Here is a 26,804-nt window from a genome sequence, read left to right on the forward strand (position 1 = left end):
ACAATGGAAAGTGAAATTTGTTTGCAAGTGCCTCCTCCAAAGCCCCAGAGAAGAAATCTCACCCTGGTCATGTGTCACTGAGCAATGGGAAACTCTAACCTTCACATGGTGTGAAGCTCCATTTCCCCCAAAGGAGGGTGAAAACCTTCCCCCAATCATCTACATTCCCCAGCTTTGGCCTGGGAGATACTTTTCTCTGGGTCATCTTCAGCAAGTCAATCTCTTACTTCAAGCAAAATATCTTGCTTCATGAACCACATTTTTACTTACAAGCTCAGAGACCACACATGTCATAAAACCACTGCCTAGTTGTAAGCACAGGCAGTGCATACCTGTGGTCCTGCTGCTTCTTCTGCCCCATAGTAGCAAATCAATATATTTGCATTATAAAAATATAAACAATATAGTATGTGTTTATAAAACTGATCAGGAATAGAAATGGGTAGGCAAAGAGGTATTAGCCAAAAAGTAGAACCTACAAACAACCCATTTCACTTTCAACATCTGGGTTTAGTTTGCAATCCCTTCAGTCAGAACTAGGTTTACATGATGAGCTGTAAAGCACTTTGCTTCAAACTCAGTCCTTTGGCCTCCATCATCAGTTCAAATAAAAATTTTATTTCTAACCTGTTGGCCACTTTCTAACCAGCCATTTTCAAATTTTAAGCCTGGGGGTACTGTTAGGCAGTAGCTAGACTTGTTTACCTCTTAATACAGCTGACATTAGACTGACCTGAATTTTACAAGCTGGGAACTATTATGTCACGGTGTATAATTAAACCTAAACATATACTTTAAGAAAGAAAACAAGATGTAATAAGGAAAGAATTGCCAATGGGTCAAGTTCGGGTCATAAATTAGGATGCGAATGGTACCGCTTACTGTGCCCATCTTTGAAATACAACCTGCCCCGCATTCTGCATAATACAAGAGTTGGGTTTTGAATCTAATTTTTTTTTAGTAGTAGTAATTTATTGATGGTTTTCCCCACAGAGAATGACGTTTTCACATATTTCAATGAAAGACCAGGTAGACCCACAAGCCCAGAGACCGCGGCGATGTTGTTTAGCACGCCCCGAGAGGCAGGGAAGTCCGGCTGCCGGGGCGGGGAGTGGGCCCGGGCGGACTACAGCTCCCGAAGGGCTGCGGGCGGCCCCGCTTCCTGCCCCGGCCGCGGGACCATGGAGCCAACGGAGGGCGCCGAGGAGGAGCGGCTGGTGCGGTGCCCCGTGTGCCTGCGGGAGCTGCCGGGCGCCGACATCAACCCGCACCTGGACCGCTGCCTGCAGGCCGGCGGGGCCGAGGCCGAGCCCCCGAGCAAGCGGCCGCGCCTCGCCGCTGCCCCGCCGGGCAGCCAGGCCGAGAGGCAGCCGGAGGAGGCCCGCCCGGCCGCCGGGCCCCCGGTCTTCTCCCTCTTCCACAAGGGCCGCGGCGGCGGGCAAAGCCCGGCAGCCGCCGGCGGGAGGAGCGGCGCGGGGCGGGACGAGGCCGCCGTGCAGCCGGGCCATGGATGCTCGGCAGCGCTGTGCGGGGAGAGCCTGGCGCAGAAGCTGGAGGGGAAGCCCCTGGCCGAGCGGCTGCGGCCGGACACGCTGGGGGACTACGTGGGGCAGGAGCGGGTGCTGGGGGCGCAGACCCTGCTGCGGTCCCTGCTGGAGTCCCACGAAATCCCCTCCCTCATCCTCTGGGGGCCGCCGGGCTGCGGGAAGGTGAGTGCGGGCGGCGAGCGCCCAGCCCCGGCTCACAGCCTGCGGGTTCGGCCGGCGCTGCTTCACGTGGCTCTTGAGGCCGGCGAGTTTAAAACCTGTTAATTTCCGGAATCGCTCTTTTTTTCGCCCCTCTGTCTTCTTGGTTTCTTTTGTAGTGTCCTTGTGTTGGTTGATGTCCAGTAGTTTTCAATTAAGAGTACAAAAAACACAGCCTGCCTCGTGAATAAAATAGTTGGTCCACCCCCATCAGCTCCACTCCATGCAATTTGCACTTTGATTACACAAGGCCTCTCTCGCTTTCAGATAATTCAGATTTCGTAACTCCAAAGTCCGTACCTAAAACATAAGCCGTGGTTTAGTTAGTGGCTGAGAAGCTGAGAAACAGGAACAACACAGTCTGTAAACTCTGAAACAAGGTGAGATACCAGCAGATTAACAGCATGGTTTGCGAATGCTGCGTTTGCTTTAGCCTACGAATTCTTGCCCCTGAGAGAAGGCAACACTGGTGTGGAAGAGAGGTAGCCAGACACTCATCCACTTTCATACACTTTTAGGCTGGTGGGTCTTTGCAGGATCTGACCACTACATCTTCTTGTTCTGCCTCCTTTAAGATACATGGGGCCATTGTGAATCCCAAAAGGCCCTGTAGCACAGCTGTGAAGGGATTCACAGTTGTCGTGAGGGAAGGACCAGAGGAATTCCTCAGGTGTGGTCGAGCACTCTTTTAAGATCTTGCCTTAATTTTGTCCTGTTGTTCCACATACTTCAGACTTGTGGTGTGGCAGGGCAAACAAAATACACAGTTTTCTCTGTCAGTCTAATGTGTTCACGGCATTAAGTTTCACATATATATATAATTCAGCGTGTCGGCTGTATGAGAGTATGTTTGAGAAATCTGGGATAGGGGAAGTAATTAATGCTTAGCAGAGAAGTTAAGGACAGAGCAGCAGCTTGCTCTTCTCAGCATACTTAATTAAAAATAAAAAAATACTTACTATGTGTGGTGTTTGAATAATAATGCCAGTAAAACACAGTAAATAAGGAGCAGGCAGTAGAATTACATGAATACCATTAGCAATGATGCAGCAGGTTGTTTAGGCTAGATAACATACACCTGAAAATAACCAACTAGTGAACTTAAATAATTGCCACTTCCTTTAAAATAACAAAGTAATAGCAGAAAGCAAGAGCTCAGAATAGATGGTGTAAAGAAGGGCTGTTTCTGAAAGTAATGATGAAAGTAATGAAAACTGATTAAAGGAGAGGTGGATTGACTGAAGATGGCCAGAGAGAGAAGTGGAATTCAGCTCTTTAGCAAATAGGAATTCTCGTTGCTGAATGAGTAACACATTCAGGGGCTTGCTTCTGTATTTATTTGTGCTCTTTTGCCTTTTGTTTCTTGTTGTCTCAGTCAACAGCGCGTGCTTGCTCTTTCTTGAAGCCCTCTTTGTACAGGAAAAAAGCTGTTACAAGTGCAGTGGTAGCAAAGCAAAGGCTGCAGTACAGTCTCTGCAGACTGGCACTGATTTCAGTGGCCTTTGGGTTGTGATCTGATGACTGCTCCTGGCTTTGACCATGAAAGTGCTTTTTCATGAGCTTGTGACAGCTTAACAGTTGTGTTTCAGGACTTCTTTAGGAACCTTCGGTGGTACTAAAAGTGTCTTTGAGTAATGGGTGATCTGTTTTATGCCTGTAATATCACAGCTTTCACTCTCTGTTCGTATGACCCATCCTCCTCACCCATATGCTTTACGCAGAATTGTATTTAGTAAGCTTGCTTTTCACAAAGTTTAAATTCTGTTGCTCCTCACTTGTCTGACTTGCATAATTTCTGTGCCTTTTGACCCATCAAAGAACAGTTCCACAACTTACCTGTTACATTTTTACTCACTAAGTACTTAAGCTATTGGGTAACTCATCTACTTTCTAGATTATTCCTTTTCAGCAAGGAGTTTTGAGTCTATGTGCTTTCACCTGGCTCCTGATGAAACATCCATTATTGGCTGAACCAGAAACTCCCACGAAAAGTTGAACTTTGCCCCTTCAACCATGTTTATCAATATTTCTAGGATGGTGCTATAGTTTTTTCTCAGGCCTTCTTCCCCATGAATCATATTGTCTGTCCCAGTTAAATATCTGCAAGTTCTGTCCTTTTCTTGGATTTTTTTTATAAAATTCCTCTCCTGACAGATTTAACATGCAAGCAACGTAGTCTGCCTAAAGATGGAAAAGGAGATCTGTGCTTGCCTGCCTGTCCCATTCACGTATTATTTGGGTTGTATGTATACAGTGTGCCTAAGAAAGCATTTCATGAGAAAGCAACTTAGTGCTTGAAAACTTGGAAGATCTTGTGAAAGAGAAGTAAGTGTTCTCACTGCCTCAGGACCTGGTTGGACTGATCAGCAAAAACTTCTGTTAAGTGCAGTCCTTTTCAGCAGGAAAAGTACTAAGAAATAACTGCATGTTATGTAGCTTTGTATGTAACAAGGCCACATGCTAAGCTCTGCTCACCAAAGAGCTAAAACAGGAGCATAATTAGATATGTTGGTCTAAATTCAGAAGTGCTGTGTAAGATGGTCGTACACTTTTTAAACCTCTTCATGCTCTTGCTGCCCATCTATGCCTTCTTCCCTTTCTACAGCCACATGCCATGCTACCTGATACTTTGGAAAAGGGTAGAGCAGGACTGTTAAAAAAAACCAACTGAACATGGAATAAATCATCAGGGCCAAATTTCAAATCAATTTATGTATTATTTTTCAATCTGGACCTTTATGAGATAGTAGTTCAACAGACTTTTTCTAAGCAAGAAGAAAATAATCTTTCCTGTTAAAGCGCTCTAAATGCAATATTTCATATTGCAGGTCAAGAATATTTTTGGAGGATTTTTATCATGAGAACAATAAAGCTGTGTACTGGAGTAAAAATATGTATGCTATGTAACTGCTCTGCCCAAGTCAATTTTGGCCTCAGCTGCACCTGAATATTCAAGGAAGCACCCTCAAAATTAAAAAGACAAAATTGATGTATTTCTGTTGCGATCCTCTTTTCTTTTGAGTTTCCATCTGTACTGAGTCCTCTTACTTTAATGGAACATGATCTTTGTACTTTGAATTTGTCATCCTAATATCTTAGGAAGCCAAGGTGCTCTGGGTGAAAAGTCTTTCACGTTTTCTTTGCACTTTTGTTGCTTTTAAGTTGAACATGAGCCTATTTTCTACTTTTAAGAAGCTGACCACACTCAGGCCAGAAGAAACGCTGCCTCAAAGAGATGCTGTGGTTATTAGCTTAGGAACAGTTAGCTTGTTCATCCTGACTATGCAAATTTTTAAAGGCCTGTAGGAATCTGAGTGTAATATGAGTAAGCTGTACTCTGATTTATGGCACCTTAATACAGGGATTTAGATTTTTGCATGTCTGCCATTGGGGCACCAATTTTAGTAAAGAGTTAGCAGGGGGACACAGCGTAACTTGAGCACCAAATAATTTTGCTGCCACAGATGAAGTTTAAGCCTTATAAACATGAACATTCTGTATTTAAATACAGTAAACATTCCCTCTTATGTCTGCTGTTTAATATTTAACAAAAAAAACCCAAATAGGTAGCAAGTGGCATGAACCTGCTTCTTACAGAAGATAAGACAAAGAGCATTCATGCATGATTTTCTGAGGTTCATGTGTGCACTCTAGTAATAAGATAAAATATGCTATGCTGATATGAGTGCAAAACATTAAAACCCCCAGTAAGTGATCTTTGAAGTTTCTATCAAATCTTCTCTGACATTATATTTTATTTCTAGGACTCCCTTGTATTTCTTTTCTTTGTTTGTATTCAGTAAATGACACATTGAAACACAGACAGCAAGTCCGACTTACCTATTTTGCTGCCCACGTATTTATCATCCCTTCCCTCCAGTGCTTCCTACTTTGCTAAGTGGTTACCTAACAGGCTGTTTGATTGCTTGAGTGTATTTCATCTTCTCTTACTCATACAGCTTGGGTCTGATTTGAAGTAATGAGTTCTTTCAATTGATTAGCATGAAATTTTTAACTGAAAATGCATCATGTCTTTCACTGTAGTGTAAAACCGAAAGTCCGGGACAACTCTGAAACATGGGTTTGTCTTTGCAGTTGCCTGGGAGCAGTATTCTAATACAGTGTGCTTGGTTTTGCTTATGCCAATCTAAACCAGGAATAACTTGGGATAGCTCTCTAGGAAGAGAAAGCTGGAAGAGAAAATACAATTGTATTCATAAAACAGTTGGAATAGAAGTACGCAAATCAGAAAACAGCAAATGGAGGTACAGCTCCATTTCAACAAACATTATGCAATGACCTTGCATCTGTTTGTGCTTGGTTGGGCTTGGATTCTGGAAGTGCTGTAAAGCACACGCTGTGGCTCTTGTTCAGTGACACTTACTCCTCCAGTAGTATCTCAGTGGGCTATTTGGGGTGTGAGGAACCAAACAAGATGGGTAAGAATAGCATCTGCCCTTATATAAATGCCAACTGCTGCTACTTTGATTGTGTTTATCTGTATAGACAGTGTCCCCAGGCCATGTTCATCTGCTATGCTGCCAATTTCCTTTAGACACGGCCTGTCTTATCTCCTGTGAGGCAGTGTGGTACAGAGAACATCCACAGAGCTACATCCCAGAGAACTGCTGCCCTATGTGGCATCCAAGGATGTTGTTGGTGTCTCCCTCAAGGCATGGCCTTTCCTGATTGCTTGGCAACCACAGTATCACCCTCCTGCCAGCAAAGAGAGGGTTGAGGGTGAGGAGAGGCCATTGATGGCAGCACCATGTAAACAAAGGTGTGGAAATCCTGGCCAGAATAAAGGAAGAGCAAAAAATAGCCGGAAAGTCATGGTCAAACAGCAGCAAAGAAAATCAGGTTGCTAGTTCAGCACTCTGATAACGTAGCTTCGACGCTACAAGTCTGTAGGTGTAACTAGCCTGTTGTGTTTTGCACTAGGGTTATCAGTCTCTTGTCATCCCTGCCACAAACATAATTCACACTGTGGTTTGCTCTGGAACAAACCAGCAAAGTCACTTGTTGGGGAAACCTACATGCCAGCTAGATTATCCGTGCTCAGGAATAATCCATGCTGCGCTGCACTTGTGCCAATCTGTGCCAGATCTGCTTTGGTCACCTAAACATGGCCTGGCAGAGGCTACAACCTTCCAGACTTTCTGGGAGAAGCATGTATGTTGGAAGGACCTCACTTTTGCAGTATTCTTCATATGATCTAACCATATGTGCTAATCCCATCCCAGTTTTTTTCAATTCCACTTTCTGAAGTGAGCTAGGCAGTACCATTCTTCATTCCTGTAAGGAGCTTTGGTTAGCTAAAGTGATGGGCATAGGTTAATGGCCTGGTACAGGTCTGCAAAAATCAAAAAGACCACCTTACTTCTAAGAGGATACTGTAGTCATTGAACATCAGCATCAAAAAGACTGGTTTAACTTGTATGTGCTTTTTACTGTTTTCTTCCAGTCTTGGGTGTGAGGTAGCCTTGACTAGTGGCAGTGCAGAGAGGAGGGAATTCATTTATTCTTCGAGTGTTGCCCAGTCAAGGAAACTTGTGGGTATACAGAAAATTCTTTTCTTCTAGTACAAAAACCCAGCTAACCAAATAGCAAATCTGATTGACTGCTCTGCTCTGACAGTGGGAGGTGTGTAGAGCCAAGCATGCTTTGAGGGTTGCTTTTGTTTCATCCATAACTTGTATCAAAGCCTGGAAGAACAGATAACATAGTTGCTGCGAGTGAGCTTGTTTGGTTATTTTTTTTGTTTTGTTGCTGGAGTTTTGTTTATCTCAGACAGTTTCAGCCTTTGGGAAAGGATATTCTCATTTGGTCTGACACAAAGCACAGGATGTTGAAGGAGGCTTTCAGTAGTTAAGTGTTTGTTCTGTGTGTAATGGGTCTGGAAATAAATCACCACAGGCTGAAGTTAAGTGTTATTCATTGGTGAATAATGTTTCGGAAGTTTCTTGGTGAATATGTTTCTGTGTTTCAGAACAGCTTTATGGTGTCACTGCTTTAGCTCGTCTAAACAGTTAAGTCAGTAAGATCTCACAATAGTCAGCATAAAACTTGAGATAATAGGTATGAGTTTGAATAGTTTGGTGTGATAGTAGAAGAGAACTAAAAATGGTTTCTGGAAGGGACAATTACACAGTGAGCTCTGTACAGTGAAATTTTTAGTGACATTAGCAAAAAGTTAGTTTGTAGGATCACTGGATCACTCCTTAATTTATGGGAAGCAGTATTCCTGCTCCTCCCCATAAGGAAAAAACCGTGAGCTAAATAAGAAACACCTGTATAACAAAAGGGACACATTATTAACTTGTTTAGATTTCCTTTTTGTGCTTGTTGTGCAGGTTCTGATACAGATGTACTCATTCATATTAAATTGCAACATCAGTGTCACTGCTTTAAAAGATTTGTTTTCCAATGTAAGAATTAAACTTCAAAATTTATTTTAGATGATGAAGGATAATCAGTGTGCGTTTTTTGCCTTATTTCATATCAGATTTTTAATTTTCTTCTTGGCCCTTAAATACATTGCCCCTGAGGAAAACTAGGAGTCTAGCATATGAGTTATAGTTGTTCTGTGCTAATGCCTTCATACTTAAGCTACTTTGCTTACATGAATTCTCCACTAGGTTATGTGTTCCTTTGGATTGTAACCTGAAGTAACAAAGAGAGAGAAAACTGTAGCTTGTTACTGACTTTTGCTTGAGATGGTAGGACAAAAAGCAGCATAAACAACCTGAACTCGTGGGAGGTAAGTCTTTCAGAGGACCAGGGAAAGTTTGACATATATGTGATAGGCAGTTTGACTTGCTGAATGATTGATTGTGCAGAACAGAAGGAAGAGGCTGTGAACATGCCAGTCCTTGTCAAGCATTGCATTTGAGAGGCAATGTATGTTATTGCAACCTTTGGTGACCCACAAGTTGGCAGAGCAGGAGAGGTATCTGCTGGCTGAGATCTGTGCAGCAGATTTCAAGTAGATTCTTGGTCTAATAGGAACTTTTAAACAAATCTGTTGGAGTTTTTTTTTTCCTGAATTAGAGTTAGAAATATGAACTCCTGTGCATGTGTTTAAAGCAAAATAAGCAAAGTGCTTTTTTTGTAAATAAAGAAACTGTCTGAATGAGAGGGTACAATGGGAGCTACCAGTCCAAGTGGAACTACAAGAAGAATAGCTGGTTTGTTGGTTTTTTTTCTTCCTTCTCTCACCACTGCTACTTTTAAGAGAAGGAAAAGGTACATTCTTCCTTTTTTCATCCTCAAATTTGATGTATTGGGTGTTTCTATGCTTTCAGAGATTTTTAAGGCATGGGTACATCCTCTGAAGGTACATTCTGAATCATGGGCCTTTTATAAGGAAACACAAGTTTTGATTTTAATTTGGTAGCTTAGTTTAAAATATAGTTTTCTTTAGTTTTTTGGGGGAAGTTGCTTATTTGTTTATTTTCTCAGATCTTTCAGATATCTATAGGCTTTGCTGCAAATGCTTTCCAAGTGTCTTTCTAGTCTTGTCCTCTGCAATGATACAACTTGGGGATTGAAAGAACTAGTGGTTTGAGCTCCAGGAAGCAAGGGAGGATCTGACATGGGATGCGAGTCTTGTATCAGGACCTGAAATGACACCACTTCTGAAGGCAATCAGGAAGCCCTTACTAAAACTAAAGCAAGAATAAATAACAATACATCCTTCTCCTTAACCTCCCATTTTCTAACTTGGGCTGGTTGCCATTTCAGGGACAAGGAGATCCATTAAAGGGACAGAGCAGGGTACTGCAACACTGCTGGTAGCCAAGTGGCAGGTGCTTGCTTCTGCAGCCTCCCTGCAGGAGGATCAGGTTGACACCACCTGCTGCTTTAACCTCAGCACTTGGAATATCTTCTGAGGTGATTTTGTTGACACCTGTCCCACTCCTCATCTGCTGAGGCTCTCTTGTCTTCAGTCTCCTTTGGATCCCTCTCTAATAGAAGAGTGAGCTTGATAGAAGAATCACCTGTTTTCTCTAGCAGTACTTTCAAATAGAGATACACTTTCTTTGGGGCATACACCTGTGTTTAGTAAGGGTTTTGAAGGGAAGTCTGAAAATCATGTCTGTGATATGTTCAGGTGTAATAAATCTACCCAGGAGGTTGGTGGAGGTTGCTTCTGTGCTTTGGTAGGCTAAGTGAAATTATCTATAAATAAATTTGGATTTGAAGAGGTTGTTCATAAGGACAGAAAAAACAACATAGCTGCTCACTAAAAACAGCCAGTTTGTTCAGTCAGCTGCCTTTTACTTCCCTGGGCCAGCATTTGATTACTGTTGACTACTTAGATTTAAGAGTTACGTTTTCTTAAGTACACATGTAATTTTTTAGTACTAATGTTCTCATGCTTTTGTAGAAACTGCTGTCTGATTAATTTCATTGTTATGTGTATTGGATATATAAAAGGATTTAGTTAATAACATTTTAGCTTTTTATTTCTCATATGCAGTTGTACTGTAAACTCTTCTGCAGGTGTCTTTGGGGTAGTCCAGCTCTTTATCCATTAACGTACTCCACAAAATAACTGCACAGGGAATTGCGGTCAGCCCCTCTTCTGTGACAGAAATGTATTCGGCAGAGAGTTATTCCATGACAAAGGAGACAGCTGTCAGTGCTGTCCTTTTCAGTATTGAGGCTCGCTGGGTCTGGTACGTAAAAGTGCAGGCATTAGAAATGCAGCGGAGGAATTGGCAGCTACCTCTAGCAGGAAGTTTTTAAGTCTTCTGTGCACTAGAATAACATGAGCTAAAATGCCTTACTCTGTGAACTGTCAACACTGTCCCTATGTGCAAAATATATAGCTTTATTCTTTACATATTTCCTTAAAATTGGTACTTTCTGTGTCCGAAACAATTTTTACAAAGCTTTCTCCTGTTGCCATTTCAGACGACACTGGCACACATCATAGCCAACAGCAGCAAAAAGAATGGCACAAGGTTTGTGACACTGTCAGCCACAAGTGCCAAGACAAATGATGTTCGAGATGTCATCAGCCAAGCCCAGAATGAAAAAAGACTCTTCAAAAGAAAAACTATCCTCTTTATTGATGAGATCCATCGTTTCAATAAATCTCAGCAGGTACTGTACTATACTGCTTTCTAAAAAAGCCTTTGTCAGCTCTACTGTAAAATTTCCCACTTTGCCTTAAGGTGATACCTTCCTTTGGGCTTTTGATTTCAGTGTTAATACTTTTAGTAGATGAATTTGGGAGAAACATAGAAATTAAATTCCTTAGCTAACTTCCAATCAACATTTAATTACTGTGATTCAATGATTTAAATAAAACACTGAGCTATACTTACAGTTCACTTATGTGCCAGTATGTATATGATATTTTTATGAAATTTTATTTCTGCAAAGTCATGTTAGTAATGTTTGCTGCACACATCTTCATTTCAGCCTCCAAATGGGGGATAGCATTCTGTATTACCTTTACAAAGGTCTGGAATGTGAATGTGCCAAAGGCGGGTATTTTAATGTTGTCCACTCTTCTGTGTGAGAAAAAATAAATTGTGGCATGGTACTTCAGGATAGAACTGCAGCCATCACTTGGGGCTTTTTTTCTTTTTCCTTTCCTAGGTATAAGTTTTTTTCAGTTGTGCCATGGAAATCTTGAGTTCTCTACTAGAGGTTGCAGTTTTTAAATTGAACTGTACTGTAATCTTCCTGTAGTTTTCTGAACCATCCTATAGAATTAGGTAGGGAATTGTAGCCCTAAAGGTTGATTCAAAGCATATTTAGGAGTAGCCTCACAATTCGTTATACTTGGTAAGGCAATTTCATGATTTCTTATGTTGCCACGCAATAAACCAAAGTCACACAAACTAAAAATTTGCAGATTTCTTTACCCTATTTCTTTTCAGCTGGTAGGGTCATTCTCAGTGCAATCATTTGTTATTAAGGTGTTGGGTGCATGAAATACAATCATTTCCATATTTGTGCAGATGAACTGCTTTGTCAGTGTGGTTATTTGTCATACCAAGAGGGAACCCAAATTCTCACAAGACACAAAAAAAATGTAGCCTACTCACATGGGAAGTTTCAGGTTGTCATTGATCGAGATCAGCTTTTTCTGCTTCCCTCCCATGCTCAGGACACTTTCCTTCCTCACGTCGAGTGTGGGACGGTGACCCTGATAGGAGCAACCACAGAAAACCCTTCCTTCCAAGTCAACGCCGCTCTCCTGAGCCGATGCCGGGTGATCGTCCTGGAGAAGCTCTCGGTTGAAGCGATGGAGGCAATTCTGATGAGGGCCGTCAGGTCCTTAGGGCTTCAGGTTTTGGGCCAGGGCAACCAGCACGGCACCCCTGCGACTGGCAGCAGCAGCAAGAGCTCGGAGTGAGTACTTTATGGGCTGCAGGGTGTTAACATGCACAGCCCGAGGAGCTGACTGCCTGCCAGGGAGAGAATGAAGTAGTTGGGGGGTGGGAAGAGAAACCCTAGCCACTTCTGATAGTAAAGAAAAGATGTGGCAGCATATGGCAGGGGCGGGGGTGACAGGAGAGAGAGAATTCAAAGCATTGGCTCTCTCCATCCAAAACATAATCTCACCGTCTGCATTAGGAGAGAATATTATACTTGTATCCATAACTCCTGACTCACCCTCTCAGGATATTTAAATCTGTTCTGCTGCTGAGGATTTGCTGTGGAAGCCTGTAGCTGGGTCTTTGTCATGTCCTAATGTGTGTTACTTCTTGCTACCGGTTGTGAAAGTATCATGTTACCGTTAAGTGCTGCATGGGATATCCCCTCTTAGTTTGGAAGTGCCTGCCAGAAGTTTGTTGTTTTCTGAGAATTTTTTTTTAGTAATACCAGGGAGGATGCTGCTGCTTCTGTTCTTTAGTTGCAGGGTAAGTCCTGTGCTAGGTTTTAGGATATCCTGTGAGGAGAGGAGGCTGTTGCTGTGAGAAGTTAATAGATTGTTTTAAGAGAGACTTTGTTTTTCTCTGCTCTTTGATGTCCAGACAGATAAATTCACATTAAACACTTGAGAAAGTTTTGGAAAAAACAGCATCCAGATTTGTCTACAAGAGGTGTTATCTGCCTTCTGAAACAGGAGGTTGGCAAATAAGAGTAATGCGTGATACTGTGGTACTCAAATGCAAGCTATTACACTTCCTTCATGTTGGTTCTTGGCTGCACTCCTAGTAATGTACAGTGCATTGACATGGTGGTGATTGACAGACTGTATGAAATAAATGAGAGGGAATCCACTTGAACTTTATCACAGAATGTAAGCACAAAGAATTGCCAGCATGAATGCTGAGGTCATGGCAGGTAAGGAAAGGTATTCTTTTTTTATTTTTAGGTTACCCTGCCTTATGGTTTACTCATTTGTAGCTTTTATGTGTTGTTGTAATGTGAATTTTAGAAGAGAAGGCACTACTGCTTGTCAGCATTAATTTAATGGCACAGCTGTGGTTGTGACTACACCCTGACTGGTTCAGACACTTTTCTTTCTGTACAGGATTAAAGTACAAGGCATAGTTTCAGCTGCAGTTGTTTGGGTTTGGGTTTCACTAGACTCTCCGTGTCTGTAACCGTCCGATAGCTATGGATGATTTAAAGAGCGTGGTGCTTCATCAAACTGAAAGAAGTCTGGCAGGCAGACTGTCAGACTTAAACAGTTTCAGAAATCTCTCCATGAGGAGAGAGGGCCACACTTCAAAGGCAGTCATGGGAGCCAAGCATTTAAAAATATAAATGGGGTTTTGAATTGAGGAAGGTTTGTTGCAGTTGTGTGTCAGGTCTTTCTTGTCTTTCATGATGCAATCTGGTTCTGGGCCACAGTTCCTACATTCTGTTGCTGATAAGTTTGGATATTTATAAGCCATCCTGTCCCTTACTGTGGTTCTGTTTTGGCTTCCTCATTAATTCCTGCTTTTTGCTTCGGTGTTCATACCATTTCTGCTTCTTCATTTCCTCTCCCCTGCTCTGCAGGAGCAGCTGTCTCATCTTTTTACCCCCTTGTATCTATGAAACAGGACTGTCGTTAGATGCAGGCAGGTAACTGTTTATACTGTCCTGAGGAATAAATGGAAATCACCAATTACAATTGATTTGGTTGTTAATGGTGCTCATCTTTATTCCAGAGTGAGAAAAGGAGCTGTAAGGCAGCATGTCCCCAAATTGTGGGGTATACGCACTTTAAAAATGCGCAGAGATCTAGCAAGAAGGCATAAGAGACGTGTACATTGAATTTTGGGTTTCATTTCCCATGTGAGTCTCCCTTTCCAAGCCACAGCAGTGTAGTATGAAGTACTGCATGTGCTGCTTGGCCTCAGTTAATCAGATGGTTTTAGTATCACATCACTTGTCTGACAGGATGACTTACCTAAAAGAGGTTTTGAAGGAGAGGACGATTCTTTGTGATCTCTCCTATTGCCTTGAGGAATAAGGTGAGGGTGAATCTTCCTTGGTCTTTGCAGGCATCCCTGAGTGATTCAGTGGATTTCATCACCTGCACCCCACAAGGAAAGTGTGCTCTACCCAAATCTGTTTCCTTAAATTTTCTTGGTGGCTTTTTCTTATCTTGCTTCCACCATTGCTGCAGGTTTCTGATAAGGTTAGATCACCTGGAGTCTCTTTCACTCCACTGTGGCCTTTCCTTGCTCTAAAGCTGAAACAAGTAGCAGGGGGTGTTACCTACTTTGGTATCTTTCTATTTGTTATGTCATCATGGCTCATAAAGGTTCTTTGACAGAAATTTTTTATGTTAATTACTGGATTTATTTAGGATAAGATGTGCTTGTTGTTATATTTTCATCAGCATTACTGCTATCAAACTGTTCCTCTAAAGTCTGCAGTAAATCAAGCTGAAAGATGGAGAAACAGGAAAGGAAGAAACATACTCATGATGAAGAAAAGTAAGAAGTCAATGTTAAAGATTTTTTTATTGCTGCAATTGCTTGTGCTTTCTGCAGTTTTTGCTGGGTCAGTAATAGCACAAGCTGTTCCAGGTGTGCACTGATACATTACACTTGTACTGTGTCAGTGGTGGAAGAAACCAAATTCTTCTCTTGGCTTTTTATTTTTGTCATTTAAGTGCTGCCCTCAGAGTGGTATCTCTAATTGAAGTCAGACAGTAAACTGTATGGTTGATTAATGTGTTTGAAGTTAGATAGCACAGAAGGCACACAGCTGAGGGAAATGGAAGGAACCCCAGTTTCCTGTTGGCAAGCCCAGACATCATGCAGTTCAGCTTGTTACTGGCTGTATTACAAGTTCTGGCGCGTTTTGAATTCTCTGGTTCATAAATCACAACACTGAAGATGGAATTCCTTTGGATCTTCAGTGTTCAATACTTTTTTGAAAATTATTCCTTAATTGAAACATCCATTCAATTTCCTTGCAGGAGATGGGTTGCTGAGGTGAGAGGCAACACTGGAAGACAATGCTGTAAGGCAGTGAGCAGTGCATATCACACTGCAGTAGTTCAGTTGGAGAACTGTGTTTGCCTGTGAAAGTGTTGCAATCTGCCAAGGAGTGAATGTAGTGAGAGTAATTGCATTGAGAAAGTAAGAAAGTACTGATTTATATGGGAAAGAAGCAGTGGGTACTTTATCTCATGTTTTGCTCGCTTATTTTTTAATCTTTGATCATACAGGTTCTCCTTGCTTGAGCTTCCTTATATTTATTCCCTGATACTATTTATGCTCTCTTGTCATTGGCTCAATTGCTGCAGTGCTGTATGGGTTTAACAGGTAGTTCATCATACATTTCGTGTTGGTTCTTGGCACAAACTGTCTGAAGGCTATGGAGATACAGAGGAGCTGGAAGAAGGATTTATTATCCTGTAGTGGTAGTTTTCCATTCCTTGAGCTAGTGTATCACCTTCAGCCCAGTGAGTGATGGATCCCAGTATGTCCCTTTTGGCTTGTTTATGTTTTTGTCTCCAAGTATCATCAGTTACAAGGTACCAACATTGGCCATTGGCATCCAGTGGGTATTCGGTGTTAATTTTGGAAGTTGAATAAAATATGGGATTGCCCATCTGCAAGAGTATCAGGAGCTTGGAAATAAGTCAGAAAGCATGGAAGTTATTCTGCCTTGCAGTTCTGATGGGTGCAGAAGTTGGGTAAAGTGGGAGGGAGTAGGGCACTTGAGCTTCTGAAGACAGAATGGGCTTAAAAATGTAAAATACAGCAAGTGGTTTTTGGAAGCCAAGATGCTGAAATAATTGCCATCCTGATTTTGAAATTACATTCCTGCCTGGTAAAGTTAAATCATCAGAAAATGGAGTTTAAGGTTTTAATTGCTCAGAAAAAAAATCTGAATTCAGTTATTCTGAGTATAACATTTTATTATTTTGAAATACTGAGTGTGCATGGAGCTGAGATTATGCAACAGGGAAGCATTACGTTACTTCCAATCAGTGATTCTCATCAATGTGCTGCGCAAACTGCTTGTATGTGGAAGTTTTCTCCATTTATTCTTGTTCTTTATCACATCCTGCATGTCATGCTACTGTATGCATGGAGTGGATCAGCCCAATACATAATGCATTATTTGGATTGGAATTGCCATTATGGTTATGTTGCAACTGAAATTACACCATGGAAAGGGACAAGGCCATTTGCTTGTAACCAGATTTTTCATACATTCTTGTGAATATTTGTTTCAATTTCTGTAATATAAATTGGTTATGTTGAGCCAACAGGGCATTTAGAGTTCTGTAGTGAAACTGAAGAGACAGGAATACAACTGAGCTTTAAATTAGCAGATAAATGGCAAAAGTGCTCTGAGGCCTCAACTTTCTTTGGGACAGACTGTACTTAGTTTCTTCCGAGGCAGTACCTGCCTTTTAGTGCTCTCGATGCTTCCCCTCCACTTGCAGTCACTGCCTGCAGTTGTGATATCAGTGTGAGGAGGTCTCAAGCACAGGGAACCCTGACATTGCCTTTTTATACGCCACTGGTAGTAATAGTAACATATCTTTTGGTAGACGAAGTGCAGGGCTGTTGCGAAGCATTAATTATTTGTTGCACAAGAGCTTCATAAGAAATGACCTCTCACACCAAGCTCTATGTGCTAATCCCTACTGATACCTCTCACTCCTGATTTACAGTCCAGCTACTAGAAGTGGCTAAGTTAGGGCCATTACTTAGTGCCATGTTTTAACTCCATTAGCTGCTGTCTCTGAATCAGATCAGTTACACCCTCTGCCTGACAACATCTTAGATGCTACCTTGTCTACATAACTAAGGTTTGAGGGTTAAATCCTCAACAGGGTGCCTGTGAAACCTGCAGAGGTGAACTGGTTTGGATGTGCCCTAACAGTGGGGACTACAGCCCCGCAGGTGAAAACCTCGAGACAAAACTTGAGGACTTTGTTGTTCTCACAGATTTTTCATGGACCCACTAGAAGATCTCAGGGGATCCTGCTGCTGCATTTCTCAGGTCTTCCCATCTTCATAGAATCACTGGATATTCTGAGCTGGAAGGGACCCACAAGGATCATCAAGTCCAACTCTTAAGTGAGTGTCCCATACAGGGATTGAACCCCGAACCTTGATGTTATCAGCACCATGCGCCAAGCAAGTGAGCTAATCTCAGTCACTTGTTCCTTTAGACTGTGAGTTCACTGGAATTTGGCCTTTTTCATGTGTGTCTTGGGGTGACTTTATGATGCGTATCCCCCTATTGCCTGCTCTGTGCCCAGACATGAATCCTGTGCCTCTCTGTGCCTTTAAAGCTAGCTAAGGGAGAGGGGGGAGAGCTGGTGGAATTCCTTTGGCACTGTGTTCAAAACACAAGTAAGCTCACTGGTTTCTTCTGCCCAGCTGTTCTGCTTCTGCAGCAGGGAAGAGAGTTACATTCCTTTTGCTTTTAGCTAGCTTCTCATTCATTATCTGAGGAAAGAGGTTTTCGTGGGACTTTGGTTTCTTCTTCTTCTCTTCTGGACTGTTCAGAATGCCAGACCATCAGAACCTCACTGGGAGGCCTTTCCTGCTTAGTTTCACTATTGTCTGCAGCCATACCACCCTGAACGCCAGATCTCGACTGATATCAGAAGCTAAGCAGTATCAGGCCTGGTTAGTACTTGGATGAGAGACTGCTTGGGAATACCAGGGCCCGGAGTGGCCCATGCTGAGCTCCAGCTCCGGAGAGGAGAAAGCCACGCTCACAAAGGACTCTGAAATCTACCCAGGTTCTCTCCACTGTGAGAGGTTTTTATTATTTAGCATTATTCTTTTCCCATGCCTGCGTGCACTGTGCTTGTTAAATAAATATTTTTTTTTTCCTTTTTCACTTTCCTCCGAGGAATTTTCTTTCTGTCTTTGGAGGGGATGTTCCTCCCAGAGTGTTTCCCTTAATTTGTCTCAAACCAGGACAATGTGTTTGTATAGTTCTGGCACACGTAGAGCAGTAGATGGCAAGAAGAGTGATGGGCATGTATTGGGATACAGTTACTTTCTAGTAAAATTTTTTTTTGTACCCCAGTGACTAAGTTGTAATACTAAAAAAAGTAGGACTCTTCTGTTTTACATTGTAAACAATCCTTTCTGTTGTTGCTCTTTAAAGAACTGATAGCACCTCCTGCTGGAGTTAGTAGTTAGTTCAAAACCTTACACTAATTACTTTATAACTCACTATATTCTCTCACCTGCATTTGGATAGCTTCCTACCTTTCCACTGTTCTTCCACCGAGGAATATGAAGTGCTAGCAGTGAAATGCTAATGGAGTAAAACCTTGTAAAGTTCAGCTGTCTGTGTCAGAATTGGGCTCTGGCAAAAACCTAACCCTAATTTTTGTTGAATTTAATGAGGTGAGGAAAAATAAGGGGGTTAAATAGGTGAGAGCTCCTGCCCTATATTTTTCACGTGCAGTTGTATTGAGCAGGCTTGGAGCAGCAGGAAGAGGGTCAGCCCCTGGCTCTGCAGGATGAGTTAAGACAAATTTAAACCCAGGTGTGTCTCAAGAAACTTTGTAAAGAAACGTCATCTCCAGCAGGATAAGCAAGGAGAGGGGTGTGATAGGGGCTAAGGGTGTGTGGTTATTCTGTTGCAGATTTCCAGTGTACATAGAGGAGAAAGCTCTGAACACACTTGCCTATCTTTGTGACGGGGATGCCAGGACTGGGCTGAACGGGCTCCAGCTGGCAGTTCAGGCCAGAGTAGCAGCGGGAAGGACCACTCCTTTGAGCGCTACCGAAGGTGGTGCTGCAGATGGCATTCTGGTAACAGAAGAGCATATAAAGGAGGGGCTGCAGCGGTCTCACATCCTGTATGACCGAGCAGGTGAGTAACTGATGCAGTTTCTGAGATGCAGTGTTCTCAAGATGTGATAGCCTTTCTAATTTCTCTTTCTTCTCCCCTTTTCCTACCAGCTGCTCTACTGAAACAGTGATTGTACTAAAGTTTGTCTTAGAAGTTACTTTTCCTCTACAATGTAGTTCAGCCAGAAATTCCTTCTAAACAGTGTTTCCTCTTAGCAGCTATGAAGTGTAGATTAGCTGAAAGACCTGTTTGCTGTCCTGAAAACAGTTGCATGGTGAAATTATTTGTTATTTAAGGTTATATAGTCTTCTATGAGGGTTTCAGTGTAAAGAGGCAGAAGAATTTGATGAGGACATATTTCTTGGAGGGTTGGATATCTTCCATTACACTTCTACTCCTTTGAAAGTCTTGGAAGTGCTCACATTCACAGCAGTATGTTATGTCAAAACCTGAGCAGTTTGCTTTATTTTTAGAGTTGCTTTTTAAGGTAATGAATGCTGTAGCTTGCCTAGGGCAGGCCACATAAATCTAATTTCATTTAAGGCTTCCTAGTGTTATAACTACTCTTGCTAAATTTGTGACTTTGCAATCTTAGGCATCACAGTAGTTGGCCACTAAACCATTTTATGTTAGAGGTTTAAAAATCAGTAGTGTCAGAGATTAGGTGAATCCCCTTGAATGAATATGCTAGTTCTTCAGCAATACTTGAATGACTGTGCACAACAGTGTGAAATGATTATGCCAAGCAGTATGTGAAGAACTGATTTATTTTCTCTCTCTTTTTTGGCCACTGTTTCTGATAGGCACCATTAACTGCCACTGTTCAAAACCTGTGATGAGATGTTTCTTGAGGTTGGTTGTAACATATGCCCGATTGGAGCCTTCTTGCTACAAAGAAGTAATGATGACTCACTGTCAGGAAAACGGCAGCTGGGCAGATACTGATCTAATGGCAGCTGAGAAGTCAAGGGTAGGCAGGGGAAGGGAAAAGAAAACTTTCATGGGGTCTGTGGCAGGAAGAGGTCATGATTAGAAAGAAGCGGAAAATCTGACCCGTTCCCTGGTGCGAGTCTCCTGCACTGCGTAGGTCCCTTGTGTGTTTGCTGTCGCCTTGTGGCCGCTGTCACACAGAACTCTTGGCTGTGTCCATTGCTCCCAGCCCTCCTACACCTTCTTGCTCTGGTAAAGATGGCACAGACTGCCTCTTCCTGAGGCTTGCATCAAGTCTGGGTAGCGTGTGTCAGGCCCTTCTCTGTTGCAGAAATCCTTGTTGTGGTTTCTTGTGGGTTTTTTTGGTCAGAGATTTTCAGAGTGGTGAGAGCAGTGAAAACTGTATTTTTCTGGATTGTATAAATGCCAAAGAGCCTGATACAGATATTGTCACAGTAGCAACAGTTGCCCAAGTACATGCCTTTACAGAATTTCTCTCTTCTGTGGAATAGTCTGTGTTGACCACTGACTGTTGACTCCAGGTTGACCACTTTTGTCTATAGTAGAGATAGCTGTTTGTCCTTTTAATGATAAAGGACTTCCAGCTAGCAGCTACTGTATATACAAAGATTGGTTTTTTGGTAGCATGTTCTGGCTCATACATTTTGAATCACAGCTGTGGTGATGAGATCTACAATCCTCTAAAATAAAATGCTTCAGCCTCATAAAGCAGAGGGTCTAATCATGATAGCAGCAACATACATTTGAGTGTAGCGTGTTCATGTAGAAAGCACCAAATAATTGATTCGTGTTCAGAGCTGTGAAAACATGAAATTTTTATTATACATAATTTTTTTTGTTCCCTTCTGCAAAATTTGCCAAATAGATGTAGTTGGGCATTCTCTTCTCTACTTTCATCAAGTAATCTAGGAAAGAAATCATTCTTCATCCAGTTGTTAGGCTGTTGTTCTGATTTATGTGCAGACATATAAGGAAAAGGTCTTTGTGCAGATAGTTTATGCATTTTAGCTGGAAGGACAAAGAAACAAGTTTAATCAAATTTCACTTCCAGCAGCCACCTGCAGCCCTTGCAGTGTGAGAGGAAACAAAAATTATTCAGTCATATTTTATCTTTTAATTGCCGTTGTTAAAATTTTGATCCTTTTAGAAAATGATATAGCAACCAAATTCATTAAAGTTTACCTGCAGATGGACAGTGACTAGATCTTTTAAATAGAGTTGTATTGTTGCCCCTTCTTTTTACATATTGTATCACTCTGCTAACACTGATTTAAAAAGATAAATGTCAGTAGTTTCACTCTCTGTTTGGTAATATCAGCTATGATAAAGACTGGGAATGTGTTGAGCTGAATTTAATTTATTCCACAATCTGGAACACAGTTTTTCCTTTCCCTACTCTGGAGGAGAAAAGAGAAGGTGTTTCACAGCCCAGGGCTTGCTCTTGGGGCAGAGCTTAGAGCCACGTGGGCAGGGCTAAGTTGCTATTCCATACCGTGCACATCATTGCTGGGGTAGGGGAATGGCTTATTTGGAGTTGATTTCCCAGCTGGTGTTAAACCACCACATCCACACCATAATGTTTTTTTCCAGCTCAGTTTTGTTCTGCTGGATCAGAACAAGAAATCTTTTTATCCATGCTGTTGCTCTAGTCTTACTTCCAAGGCTGTCTTCCGTCCTTTATCAATGAGCAGTTGATGTTTACTTTTGGCTAAGAGAAAAAATAATGTGAGATGGGGACTGTGATTTTATTTTTGTCTGCTACCTTGTGAACAGGGATTGTTTAAGAAGCCCAAATGTTAATTATGGTCAGTGAACAAGACCTTTTCCCTGCCTTCTACCAATATGACTTTAGATAAATCGGCATCTTAAACTAGCCTGAAAACTCCTCATGAGCACATAAAGCAATCTGTGGACATATATCAGCAAGATTTATGCATCTGTTTATGTCAGGCCCTAGAAAGCCCTCTCTTCCACAAAGCCTCTTGTGTAGTATCTTGTTTCAGAAAGGTATTTGCCTTTGTGGGAACTGCACAGAGAAAATGTATTTTGATTCCAAAAGCTCTTCATAGTTTTGATTTCAAGAGGCATCGCTGATACAGAACAGCGGAGATAGATAAGCTGGTAAGTCTCCATCTCTCAACTGAATTGATAAGGCCAAAATCTATATGTTGGCTAACTAGCCTGAGAGAGCTAATAAATAAAGATCTACTAAAAGTTCTAATTTTTTTTTTAAACTGCTTCTGGTATCTCAGGCTATCTATAAACTGTATTTTTTAGACAGAAATGTGAGACCTGTCTCCACTGCACATCACTGTATTTTGCTTTTAATTGAAGCTGCAAGTCTGATGTGTAAGTATTGTCACTGTGGCTCTGTCACCAACATCGGCTTTGTAAGGAAGGAAGTAAAAGGAGAAAGCTAATTCCCTCTTCAGCCTGAAGTCTGAAATTCCCTGCAGATGTATATATCTAGACCCAACCTATCTGCTGGATTCCTTCTGCCTCTCCAGCTGGTATCCCTACGTATGACACTTTACAGTAGCCCAAACAGCATATAAAAGCCTCCAGCAGAAAAATCTGGGTGAGTGCAACCTCTAGAGATATGTAAAGGCCAACTTCCTTACTTTTAAGAGACCAAGAGACGCCTCCTGCAAGAGGATGACGCGAGTTCAGCTGCTTGAGTTTATTGCTACTGACTCAAGTGTAATGATGGAGCATGGACATGCTGTTTGTGTTGGCTCGAGTGAGGGCTGCATACCAGGGCTCTTTGTGTGGAGTCCTAGCAAAAATAGCTGTCTGACTGCCTGTGCTCGCCGGCAGCTTGTCGAATTCCCCACAGGATCACACTCCAGCAGGAGAGAGATGGGGGGAATGGACTGGGAGGTGGAGGTCTTGCTGGTTACAAAAGGAGCAACTGCAGCAGCATGGCGATTTTGGTTCTCAAGCTCACGCATGCAGCCCTTTTATTTTTCAGGGCCTACAAGTGACTGGTGTGTTCTGATATGGCCCTCAGGCTGTAAATCCTTTTATCCTTAGGAAGAAGAGGAATATTAACAGATGGCTGTGCATGCAGCCAGTTGCCTTTAAAATACATACTTAGCTGTGAGCCAAGGAATGCCAGACACTTGAAAAAATAAAAAAGGCAGATAACATGGAAGGTTTAACAACGATATTGCAGCAAAGTACTCTTACAAGTTTGATTAAAAGACATGCATAACAATCAAAACCAGCTGCATGGAGGAAAATTGTAAGCAGGGAAGGGTCTCATTCAATGTTTTAAGTGTAGCTCTAGAAGATCTGTAGAATAGCTTTGTTTCTCCTTGGAGTCCATATCTAATCGTATATTAAACTTTAATGTTAAAAAAAAATTTCCTTGTAATTCTTTCAGTCTTCCCACTTTTTATTTAGTAGTCTGGCATTTCAAGTATTGTTGTAGTAGTGCAGGTGTCCACAGTTGAACTATTAGGGGTTTGCCAGGGTTATGCACTGCAATTCTGTTTTCTCCAAATTGTATAATGTTCCATTGTATATCCACAGCATTTCCTTTTTTCTCACCTCTATATAGCACATCAAACTCGTGTTTTACTGCACACTTTATTTTCAAGTTTTAGATGACGTGAAATTTCTTTTTTCTAAAATATCACTACTATATAGCACTGAATTTCTCTGATTCTTGTGTTGTCTTCTCAGAGCTCTGTGTGTGTCCAAAACCAATGGTCAGTTGTTTGTTTGTGCTCATACTTTACCCTTTGGCAATTAGGAGCTATTTATGTAGAATTTTCTTTCTAACTGCTTAAAATATCTGGGTTTTTCTTTGTTTTTTCCTTTTGAAGGGAAGGTCGTTAGGGTACAAAACCCAAAGTGCTTGCCTTGCAATGTTTTAAAAAAAAACCACTTCGTTTTCGTCAGCAGTTGCTCTGTTTTGCTTATGTAGTTAGGGAATGATCCACATGGGAAACCATGAAAGCGCTGAAAACATTAATGGGTGCTGCAACCACATATACATAATAAGAACTTGGAAAAGCAGCTTCTGTTTACTGACATCTAGTGAAATACCTTCTGTTCCCTGTCATGCATTTCACTTAATTTCCTCCTAACAGCTTTATGTATCGCTTCTCCCCCATCCTAAACAGGAGAAGAACATTACAACTGCATCTCTGCCCTGCACAAGTCTATGAGAGGCTCTGATGAAAACGCCTCCCTTTACTGGCTTGCTCGAATGCTTGAGGGCGGTGAGGATCCTCTCTATGTGGCAAGGAGGCTGGTGAGGTTTGCAAGTGAAGATATAGGTCAGTATTAGTATTTCACATTGGAATATCACACTTAATGAAGATCTGCCAGGCTTCTCTGGTTTCTAAAATTTGGCTTTTGAAAAAAGAAGAAAACCCTAAACAGTTGTATGCAAAATAGGTACAAAATACTGACATGCTCCACATGCAACAAAAACTTTGTGTATGCAGGCAGAGACCTACATGTGGTATCATTGTGATGATCGCCTATTTCAGGAGAGACAAATGTTTTTGAGGTCAGGTTTGGTGTGTATTAATATCAATTCTTTTCAGCCCTGCTGGCTGTAAGTCACCAGTAAACTTGTGCCACAGGGAGTATGTGTTTCAGGGATGTCTGATTTTCTTATGTGTCTGGCACGTGAATGCCTACCCTGACCTGCAAACCTCAGGTTTGATAGCTGGCCCCCTAGTTGTAAGGCATCTTGATTGACTTATCCAAAGTAGCAGATCCAGCAACACCTTTAGCTCATATGTGATGCGTGAAGAGTTAGGAGGTCTGGGGAAGCTGTGTCTGTATAGCAATATTTCCCCATTTCTTTATCAATTTCAAAAAGTAGGAAAATCATATGTGGTCAGCTACTGCTCAGGCTGCCACTGTGTGGCAGCAGATTCAATCTGTAAATCATATCCATGACTTAGACCTTTTTTTATTTTCTGGGGAGGAGGAGTACAGAAGAAGAAAATCTTGGAGGGGTTGCATCGTATGTATGGTGTGGTACTGTACCAGAAATTCCAATATCTGAGGAAGCAACTCTGAAATGTGCATGGATACCTTACAGGAGAGGAAAAAATAAAATTTTTTAAAAAATAAGAGAGACATTAAGTGAAGTAAATTGACTTTAGCCTGCTTTTATCTGGTCCCTTTCTGTAGGACTGGCAGATCCTCTGGCTTTAACGCAAGCTGTTGCTGCTTATCAAGGCTGTCACTTCATTGGAATGCCAGAATGTGAGGTAAAGGCTTCATTAATTCACTGATTTGAAAGTTCTGCAATCTGTAAAACCTATCTGTAACTATAAAAAGAAGCAGATTGCAAGGACAGGGCAGACTTAGTTACTTGTTCATTCTGCATGCCCTATCTTTGACAAGAGAACATTGTAGCTCTTAAAACAGATGCTGTAGTTTAAAATAAAAGTTGCTGCGTATTTATTGTTAAAATGTGATATGTGAACACGTATCATTTTTCTCTATCCATTTTTTCTATTATAAATAAAGTAGCTATTATTTTCTAGTAGTGAAAACCATGAAGTTGTGTTGTTGTTAAATAATAGTATTCATATTATAGTAGCAGGCAGAGATCAGTTTGAATGTTATATTGCCTGTTATACAAACCCTGCCATGTTATACAAACAGCCTGATTAGCAGACCTTTTCCCAAAGAGCTTAAAAGAAGTCATTTAACATTTTCCCTGTGCTTGTTTGCAGGTGATTCTAGCACAGTGTGTAGTGTACTTTGCCAGAGCCCCAAAGTCTATAGAGGTGTACAGGGCATATGGCAATGTCAAGGAATGCTTGAGGATGCACACAGGACCACTGCCCCCTGTTCCTCTGCACCTGAGAAACGCCCCAACAAGGCTCATGAAGAACTTGGGCTATGGAAAAGGCTACAAATACAACCCCATGTACAAGGAACCTGTGGAGCAGGACTATCTACCAGAAGAGTTGAAAGGAACAGACTTCTTCAAGGAACGAAAATCGTGACCACTGCGCTTGGAATGGATTTGATTTTATGACTCGTACATTTCTGCTGGGGTAAAAATTTCCCTTACAGTGTCAGCTGCCTGTTACTGTGGTTGAAAGGATTAAGCCACCGAGCCTTCCAGATACTTTTTTCTCCTGGTTTTATTGCTGTTGTTCTGAAGGTATTTTGTAAAGAATTGCAGTTAGGCAGTGTAGAAATGCAAAAATAAGCTTCATCCATATAGTGCTGTCACTGGTTCACGTGAAACAGAGAGAAAACAAGAGACTTGTATTTCTGGCTCTTGCTGTGAGACAAGAAATATTATTGTGCTGCTTTTTAAAATCAGTTTCTATTTCAGATTTTGAGAATGTTATTTTCCAGAAAAACAGTAAATTGTACCCGCTCTGCTAAAATACTGTAAACAAAATATAATTACAGAGTAATTTCTGCTCTTATGATGTTCTAGAGACCAATTTTGTACAACAGTTATTAAACCAATAAAGCTGTTAAAAATAATGTCTGTGCATTTGTTTAAATACTCCTATGACAGCAGTGTGGTTTTGAAAGTTTGATATCCCTTTAATTTTATTATCCCTACTTTCCAGAGCAAGTTTAATTCATTTTGTAAGTAGAATAGTCATGAAAATGGCCACTGGAGCGACACCGAGCTCTTTTCACCTCTCTCCAGCTATGATAGGACCCAGCCCTGTCTGGAACACCCCAGTTGCAGGTGGGTATTCCTTGACAGCAGAGGTATTTGGTGCTGTGTGGGGCTTAGATCAGAGGAGCTGCCCCAGCTGCACATGTGGAGCTCATTGAGAGCAATGTTCACAAGCCAGGAGGTCTCTGGGCTGAGGATGCAGTGCCAAGTCCAGAAGCCAACTTTATTCA

The 26,804-nt window shown here is 41.7% G+C and overlaps 2 protein-coding genes across 2 annotated transcripts in view; one reads left to right on the forward strand and one right to left on the reverse strand.

Moving 5' to 3' along the window:
* Nucleotides 1-12,192, reverse strand: part of MYLK4 (myosin light chain kinase family member 4) — a 78,132-nt gene extending 65,940 nt beyond the window's left edge. The window contains exon 1 of the mRNA XM_048310384.1: nucleotides 11,810-12,192. Within this exon, the coding sequence (XP_048166341.1) occupies nucleotides 11,810-11,865 (56 nt within the window). The 5' untranslated portion in view covers nucleotides 11,866-12,192. The remainder of the gene's footprint in view (nucleotides 1-11,809) is intronic.
* Nucleotides 1,141-26,429, forward strand: WRNIP1 (WRN helicase interacting protein 1). The gene is made up of 7 exons (XM_048310393.1): nucleotides 1,141-1,709; nucleotides 10,665-10,856; nucleotides 11,872-12,116; nucleotides 18,790-19,019; nucleotides 24,080-24,235; nucleotides 25,107-25,186; nucleotides 25,658-26,429. Exons 1-7 carry the CDS (start codon nucleotides 1,182-1,184, stop codon nucleotides 25,931-25,933), a joined length of 1,707 nt encoding a protein of 568 aa, XP_048166350.1. The 5' UTR covers nucleotides 1,141-1,181; the 3' UTR covers nucleotides 25,934-26,429.
* The last annotated feature ends 375 nt before the right edge of the window (nucleotides 26,430-26,804 follow it).

The sequence above is a fragment of the Corvus hawaiiensis genome, chromosome 1 (assembly GCF_020740725.1).
Source record: "Corvus hawaiiensis isolate bCorHaw1 chromosome 1, bCorHaw1.pri.cur, whole genome shotgun sequence".
Taxonomy (NCBI): Eukaryota; Metazoa; Chordata; class Aves; order Passeriformes; family Corvidae; genus Corvus; species Corvus hawaiiensis.

Coding starts and splice junctions, on each gene's coding strand:
- WRNIP1 (XM_048310393.1), top strand. CDS start 1,182: ATGGAGCCAACGGAGGGCGCCGAGGAGGAGCGGCTGGTGCGGTGCCCC. Junction 10,857..11,871: donor GTTTCAATAAATCTCAGCAG/GTACTGTACTAT, acceptor TCCCATGCTCAG/GACACTTTCCTTCCTCACGT. Junction 12,117..18,789: donor AGCAGCAGCAAGAGCTCGGA/GTGAGTACTTTA, acceptor ATTCTGTTGCAG/ATTTCCAGTGTACATAGAGG.